General features: G+C 37.2%; 1 protein-coding gene across 1 annotated transcript; it reads right to left on the bottom strand.

The window, feature by feature from the left end:
• Window positions 1-1,202: 1,202 nt before the first annotated feature.
• LOC109486712 (protein TEX261-like) lies at window positions 1,203-7,363 on the bottom strand. The gene is made up of 6 exons (XM_019790603.1): window positions 7,223-7,363; window positions 5,260-5,339; window positions 4,604-4,757; window positions 3,387-3,454; window positions 2,398-2,539; window positions 1,203-1,484 (listed from the first exon to the last, which is right to left on the bottom strand). The coding sequence occupies exons 1-6, from the start codon at window positions 7,290-7,292 to the stop codon at window positions 1,369-1,371; spliced, it is 630 nt and encodes a 209-aa protein (XP_019646162.1). The 5' UTR covers window positions 7,293-7,363; the 3' UTR covers window positions 1,203-1,368.
• Window positions 7,364-8,601: the final 1,238 nt, after the last annotated feature.

The following is an 8,601-nucleotide window of genomic DNA, read 5'->3' on the forward strand; positions in this document are numbered from 1 at the left end:
TGTACATAGTACTAAGTTGAAAACACACACTGTCCCAATGTATATTCACCCTCATGGAGCAAAAATTCCCAAAATTCTGACAGAAAACGGTTACTGGAAGACTCATCTTGGGGCTTGTTTCTGCAGTTTTAAAAGCAAAAAGTATGAAATATTGACTCAAAGTAAAGCAGTATTGTCAATATTACAAAGATTGCCTTATTCAGAATATTTCCAGTTTTGCTGCCCTGAAATCGCATTGGATGCCTCCAATGTATAACCTTGTACGTATACCCATATGATACCGTATATCCATATACATTTCACACAGCAGTTTATTATAAGTTCTTGTATTTACCAAATTATGCTCTTTGCACAAGCCCAATAGAAAGTCTTAGGTCATACAAACTTAATCAATGTCTTACCTACACACACTCGTAGCCTCTATCAAAACCCTAGCAATACAGTGGAACATTCAACCCAAAGAGCAGTGCATGTATTTGGGGGCAAATTGTCACCAAGTATATCTACCATTTACATTTTTTTTTACAATGTAAAGCAGTGTTCTGGCACAGGTTCAAAATACTGGATCAAAAACCAATTTCATTTAAGACTGTACTAAGTAAACTAATTTAGTGAGAAAAAACATGTAATTCCTACCACAACCTTTGACAAAGTTAGGCAAGCAAGTCTATGAGACCATCAAGAAGTCTATCAAAATTTTGTTCATTCATGTCATCATCATTGAAGACAACAAGTTGATTTTTTAAATTGTTCAGTTACAAGTACAGGAAAGTTCCTAAACCTCATAACATTTATGCACACAGACCTACCCAAATCTAAGAACACAAGCGATACTTCACTCAATGCAATTTCTCGACTAGGCCACACCAATTTGATTTCTTGGTTAACGGATTTTTCTAGAAAAATAATGAAGCGGGCGGGCGAAAAAATAAAAAAAATAAAAACAGGCCTAGGCATCCTATCGGATCCTATTATGGCCCAAAATGGTAACAATAGGAGCCATTAAGTCAACACACCAGGCTGGTTCAAAATTTAAACAATGAATTTTGAACTTTTAATGATACCATTGTGTTGAAAAATGGAATAACTGTAACAACTAGGATGAAAAGGACTGTTTTCAACTGTTCAGGGCAAAATATGAGCATTTTGCAGTTGATTCTGAATTTTTCTTTTTATTTGCAAATCAGAAAAAAATGAAGCGGGCGAATCCGTTAACCAAGAAATTGAATTGGTGTGGCCTTATCAAAGTATGACAAAAAACTGTTTGTTTGGAGAGTGGTTTCCACAAATATCTTGAACACTCAGCATCTTCTAGACCCTCAGAGAATTTAAGATTGACTTTTTGCCTCTTGTATCTTCTGTAGAGTCTTAGAACGTCTTTGCTCGAGTTGGCAGGACAGAGTCTTTGGCGTACTCGAAAAGGGACAAGAGACCAGACCTCTTGCTTCTTCTCCCTTTGGTGAAATAACTGGTGACAACGTCATCTGTAGGGATAACAGCAAAGTTATTATAATTATTCCTATTAAAATTGTAGTTTTATTGTTGAAAATATGACATCTACAATGTTTCCCCCTGATTTCCTACAGTGTTAACATTTGTACATTGTAAGTACTTAGTATGAGGGAAGAGGTGTCTCTGAAACTGAAATTTAAAAGCTTTTTCTTGAGTTACAAGTACAAGCTTGCTAATACTGCAAATCATAAAGAAATGAATTTGCACTAGTACTGGGTAAAAGAATTTTTTTACAATCAGGAAAGACTCTCAACTAATGTTTACATTTCGATGCCTATCAGACACCTTCCTCAGAGCTACATGTAGCTTCTGACTAGAGTTCTGCTTCTTGCCACTATAAGCCAATGTAGGTGGCACAAACAAACAATTTCTTGCCGAAAAAGCGCCACCTACAATCAGTTTGCTTTGAAAGGCGTTTTCACAGTTCAGGGCATGACATGTCATGTAAATAACATGTAAAATACAACATGGTATATTCCATATCACCCTCGGTCCCATTCCCTCCCACAGGTCAGGCTGGTATGTCATGATCAGGTGATACAGAACACACCTTGCTTGTTATATAGTCATGTATAGTTTCCATTTCTTTGCAAATAGACCTTCAAATTGTAACAAATCTCTTCATTGTTAGTATTTGCATACCTGCAATAAGATTGTGAGATAAAATTAATGTGAAATTTTGTAAGTAAAGGTTTCAAGATTCAAAGTGCTTGTCCTCAATTACATAATTGCTATATAATTCATTTAATTGAGAATGGTTGAGTTTTGCACTGGGGTAAGTTTGGAATAGTCCACTTTCACGTGGGAAGGAGATGGACTGAAATATGCTGTATTTGCTTCCAAGCAAATGTCAGCCTTTCTAGCATTCTATACATATTGCCTGACCTTTATTGTCGAAGGTTTGATACTGGTTCTGTTGTCCCTGCTGTTGTTGGTTGACGGTGGGGAGGGTGAGTTCTGATGCCGACAGGGACACGAAAAACGCAAACGGGACCAGCCACAAACACACTGTGAAATACCCCAGGACCTAGCAGTGCATCGGAAAACATGGCAAGAAATAAGTTATGTACCTTAGTGCACTGTGAAAAGTCTAGGATCACGATTATAAAGAAATACATATACATGTACCCACCTACAGTCTGCATGTTGCAGAGACATTTTAAATATAACAGAAAAATGCAAGCAACCTGGAATTTTGCAGACTAAAAAAATCTTGGTATTTTCAATGGTGTCAGCATACATGTAAATGTACAGTGGTATACAGCATATTCATAACACCTTAGTGTCAGAAAAATAATAAAATCATTGTTATAGTACTTTTCTTTAAAAATGAAACATAATTAGTTGTTGCTGACATTCTACTTGTTTTATCTTATATGTACTATTGCCTAAGACTACCTGTTATACCACCTGTTCACTGCGCTCACTCGGCAGTTCAGTATGAGTTATAGGAAATAATCACCAGGCTTTATGACACCATAAACACCTTGCTGATGAAACACCTTGGTACAGGTCATTAACCCTTCAGTACTTGTTTCATTACTTATGCTAATTATTTTGTTCAATTGATTCATTTTTTTCATTGTACTTGTTTATCATCTTTTTATTATTTCTTTAATCATTGTTATTTATATTTCATTTAACAAACTGTAGAAATTGCAAAATCATGAAGGGGAGGACTTTAGATAAGCCATTGTAGTTTTTCTTCCTGCCCTTTCACATTTATTTCTTTTGTATTCTTTTGTATAATTTTTCATTATGTATGTATGTGTTAAATGAAAATAAATAAATAAATAAACCCTTCAGTACTCTTATAATAACACTTGTTTTAACATTTGATATTAAGATACACAAGAGTAAAGATTATTACTTACTTCTGAAAATGGGTGCCACTCTGTAGCAAAGTAGTTGAAGGCCAAGTAGTGATTCACTACAACCAGCACTGAAGCAAGGAATGAAAATATCAGAATATCATCCAACTTGAGACTATTTCAGTATCTACATTGTACATGTATCTGTCACATTCATTCAAATAGAGCATAATATTATCACTAATTCAAACTTCAGTAAAATCCTATTAATAGTGCAAAAATTCTGTTATTGAAGTTGCAAGTTTCAAATATTAAGCCAAATTCTAAAGTGATTGATATATGAACGCCAAGTATGAAAATTGAAAGATACTATTTTGATATCGCAAACAGGTTCCAGTTCTTTTTTCATTACAAAACTTGCTCCGATGCTTGCTCCACTCTTTCCAACCACCATGCAGTTTTCTGTTTATCCCATAGGGGGCACTGCTTCAGCATATACTGTACATGTAGTATAGATGCAATTCTGTGTGACCAACTTGATACATTTTTTACATGCAGATCTAGCTTTATTAGGCAATCTGACTAACATTTTCACAATTCTTGCTTTACCAGACTTGATAACATGTGACAAAATCAGACTGTTTAAAGGCATCCAATGCAATTTCATGGTGTCAAAACAAACAATATTCTGGATGAAGAAATCTATCTGATGTACAAATGTACATGTACATACATGTACTGCCATTTTGTACATGTGTATTAGCAAATCTTCTTTATCCAATTTCATACTTAAAGCATTTCAAATAACCAAAAACAAGCTACGTTAGGAATCCATTTATTTTTTGGTACCATCAATAAATAGCTAGAACCAGTCTATAATACAAAACAAGCAACTGTTTTCCATCAGTGACATCATATTTTTGCCTCACAGATATCAGTAATTGTCATGGGATATGGTTGAACTAAAAAGTTTTACTGCCCTACAATTGCTTTGGGTAATTGTAATTTGAGTAATACTAGTAACCTTAAGGATTTTGCGACCTAATCTCTATCAAATACTGAATGAAAATATTTAGGTTTGACACTACAATTCATTATAATTGTATTCAATACATTAGACTGCTCATTTCTTGACAAAGACTGGAGTTGCACAGTCAAAAATTTGGGTGAGTCTAATTTCTTGTGTTGGCAAGTGCAGTTGGCAAACTTGTCTAATAAGGACTTCTAACAACACAGATGAAATTTCAAGATACTTTTCAACGCATAGTTCTCAATCTTACCAACTCCTAGGATGAAACTTGGTGAAGAGAAACTGAAAAAGGGGAAAGTTCCCAGCAGCATGACGAAGATGGCGTTTGTTACCAGTCCACAGCCAATCATCATGAAGGGCATGCCTTCAAACAGCCACAGGCCGATATACACTGCAGTTGTACACTAGATGACAAGGAAAATAACAATGGTTATAGATATTATATATAATTTAGGGCTGTACCTTGTAGTGCTATGTACCTAAACCCACGTTTAGGTCTAGGTCCGGATTCAAGTCCAGAGGTTTAGGTTCAGTTCCGGACCTGTAAGTCCGGACCTACGCCTACAGTGTATGGCATATACTTTGAATGTGAATATACAATATATGTTGGCAACCTTGCAATACTGTCTGGGCAAAACTGTGGCCACATAACATGGAGGCTGACACTTGATGATGCCCGATGACAATGTTTTCTTCATTGTGCAGTACATATTTGCAATACTCTATAGAAGATTTACATACATACATACAAAAAAATCTATCATATTACTAAGTACTAGTAACTATTTTGAATTACTAGATGTATATCATCTATACTTGAATCTCATTATGGTTCATAATAGCGGCATTATATACTAAAACAAAAGTTTTGTAATTGGTTGAAATATATTTAATTTGCAGACTCACAATGATCATGATTTTGATGACTTTTGCCGTCAGCACCGTGTATTCTTCCACAAGTTCAGCAAGGTAGTATAACCCAGCCGCTGGAACATCAAGCATTCACATGTCAACAAGATAATTATTGACTAACTCTATGTTACTACTAATTATAACTTTTAAATGTCTAAAGGGAAATGTTAAATTAACTTAGGCAACAATTATGACAGGACTCTATATACAATTATGGCTAATAGGGCTTGAAATCATATAAATAAATGTTAGTTGCGCTGGTGGACCTTTGATGAATAAATCAGCATGTAAAGATATGGAAGAAGAATGTCATTAATTAAACTAAGCTTAAGAGTCTATCCGAAAATTTTCCCCTCAAATGCAGGAAATAGCTACTAGTATCATTTCAGAGGGTCCAAAATTCACAGGGGAGCATGCCTCCGTACCCTTAGGATTTCTGGGATGTCAGGCCTTCACTCAGACTCAGAGCTAAACATCATATGTTACATCAAACAAAATCAGGATGACAGAAAAAAAATTAGGCTATCTATATCCTGGTCAATATAGTTCTAAAGAGCCTTTTGGAGAGCAGATTTATGTCTTCTTGGCTTAAAGGCAAAATGTTGTGTTTCCTGTATGTTTTGGTCCTGGAAAAAAATAGTGTTGGTGGATAGGGATTATCCTTTTTTTTTTCTTTCAATTTTTCTAGGGTCATCTCTAGTGATCCAACTTACTAGTACTAGTATACAATTATTATACAGTTCAACAAAGTAAACCTTGCATGATGAGGACACATATTTTCAATGTCAGTGTTGGGAAACTGATTGTACAACATTTTATCACTCAGCTGTTACTAGTAGATCATGGAACTACTAGTATAAGGTCGATCAGCTTAAAAAATATATGTCCCTTGCAGGACACAAAAAAAGCTAGGGCCAGCAGTTTTTTCCAGGGTCAGTAACATTTTTTTTTCCTAGGCCTAAGAATGAAGCCCCTGGATGACCCAACTGTCATGTGAGCACTACTGCCTCTTATCTTAAAAACTGGTTTTACTGACATCCAAAATTACCCGAGGGAGTTGAGCTAATTTAGTTAATGCTAGGCTGGGACCTGTACTGTAAGTGGATTGCTCTTCCCTGGGCCTCATTCTTCAGTACAGGAAGTCAATTATACTTGGCCCTGGTAATAAATCTATTTTACTGTTACTGAGGTCTTTGATTACATATGCAGGAAACTTTAATCTTATATGATAGTTTTGAAAATGCATTTGGTGTATTAAAAGATGTGCATTTCTCCATGAAAACGTGTTTGAAACACTCAAAATCATTTCTTGTGCAAAATGTGTGTAGATGTTTGCATAATTGTGGTTATGTACATTTTATACATAAGTATAGCCAATCACCATTGCAACTAATTAGCACATGTGGTTTACACGACTATTGCACAAGAACTAAACGAGTTAAAACTGCATGTAAAACACATGGGATGAAAAGTTAATTGAGATCTGTAAGTATTATACTGGCCACCTTCTCAAGGTGGCGATATTATGGACCCTCAGGTGATATTATGGACACAGATGTTAAATATGCATTAATATATTGCGATTAACATTAACAGTAATATCATTAACAGTAAAACAAGCAACATATTTGCAAACAAATGTTCACTGTCGACGCTTTAGCTTTTTTGTCGCCCCCCTCCCCACTTCTAAACGTCACCAAAACAAGTTGAAACGCTACGTTGATGAAGGTTAGACATCCAAGTAAACAACATTCATAGGAAATTCAAACTCTATACTTCTGGATAAATTACGGAGATAATATCCGGACGTTTCGAGTGACATCCACCACTCTTTTTAAGCGTCACTAAATGAACTATTACATAACAGAACTCTAGTGGAAAAACGCGGTTGAACATGACAAATTGAAACGTTTTTGCAACTTATTAGAGAAACCACGGTCAAAATAATTTGACTCACCGATGGCCAGGGTGATGAAGACCATCTGGATGGCCATGGACACGAAGGACAGGAGCCAGAGGAACCACATTTTGACGCCAAAGTCACAAAATCGACCGACAAACGAACCAACTCCCCACGTCTAAATCCTGGTAGCATTTGGAACATGCTACTTTACAACGAAGAACAGCAACATAAAAAGTCTGTACTTGTAGTTTTACGTCCATAAACCTTGTAACTATTTAATAATTCATTTTTTTCCACGTTTGAAATCCATTTTGATACGTTTCATGTACAAAATTTGCTGAAATATAGTTTTCAAAGGAAGATACAAAAGCAGTGAAAATTTCTTACCTTCCAAGTGAATGGATTATTCTAGTCATCCCGTCATGCGAGGTATGGCTTGGTCTAGAATATGGTAGGACGGCCACGAAAGACGGCCACGCCGCTATTGGTCAATTCCTCAGCAAGCTCCACGCTGCTATTGGTCGGGGTATCAGCTGCTGCAGTGAGGGATAGCTAGCGGTGGGGAGGGCTGCCGGCGGCGTTTATCCACAACTTTTAGGGGCAAAAAAACGTCAACCTTTACGACTATAATCACTCCACTTGGGTGGATAAGCCACAAACAGTCATTTGTGCGGCTCTTAGCTCTGGAAACCTTACAGGTAATGACTGCGTGAGGGACTTGGGTCTAGATTACGTTACCAGTAAAACGCCGTACGCGTACGCGTATACGGGAAATACTTTCTATGGGCCTTTCATAAAATGTAGGGACCAGGTAAGCACCGTACAGGTGATAGTTGCGTGGCCCTTTCATCTGGAGACCAGGTAAGGAACCGTACAGGTGATATTTGCGTGGCCCTTTCATCTGGGGAGCAGGTAAGGCACCGCACAGGTGATATTGGTGTGGCCCTTTCATCTTGGGACCAGGTAAGGCACTGTACAGGTGATATTGGCGTGGCCCTTTCATCTGGGGACCAGGTTAGGAACCATACAGGTAATATTTGCATGGGCCTTTTATTTGTGGACCAGGTAAGGCACTGTACAGGTAATATTTCCGTGGCCCTTTTATTTGTGGACCAGGTAAGGCACCCTACAGGTGATATTGGCGTGGCCCTTTTATCTGGGAACCAGGTTAGGCACCGTACAGGACTGGTAATGTTTGTGTAGCCTTTTCATCTGGTGACCAGGTAAGGCACCCTATAGGTAAACTTTGCATGGCCCTTTCCTCTTTGTACTAGGTATGTCACCGTACAGGTAATATCTGAATGGCCCTATTATACCGTACAGGTGATATTGGCGTGGCCCTTTCATCTGGGGAGCAGGTAAGGCACCGTATGGGTAATATTTGTGTGGCCCTTTCATCTGGGGAGCAGGTAAGGCACCGTACAGGTGATATT

Source organism: Branchiostoma belcheri, unplaced genomic scaffold (assembly GCF_001625305.1).
Source record: "Branchiostoma belcheri isolate BF01 breed outbred unplaced genomic scaffold, Haploidv18h27 scaffold82, whole genome shotgun sequence".
In the NCBI taxonomy this organism is placed as follows: Eukaryota; Metazoa; Chordata; class Leptocardii; order Amphioxiformes; family Branchiostomatidae; genus Branchiostoma; species Branchiostoma belcheri.

What these genes read in the sequence shown, in the direction of transcription:
- LOC109486712 (XM_019790603.1), bottom strand. Translation starts at nt 7,292, where the DNA reads ATGTGGTTCCTCTGGCTCCTGTCCTTCGTGTCCATGGCCATCCAGATG. An exon ending in AAGTTTCATCCTAGGAGTTG is followed by an intron (nt 3,455 to 4,603) that starts GTAAGATTGAGA and finishes TCCTTGCTTCAG; the next exon opens with TGCTGGTTGTAGTGAATCAC. An exon ending in TCAAACCTTCGACAATAAAG is followed by an intron (nt 1,485 to 2,397) that starts GTCAGGCAATAT and finishes TTATCCCTACAG; the next exon opens with ATGACGTTGTCACCAGTTAT.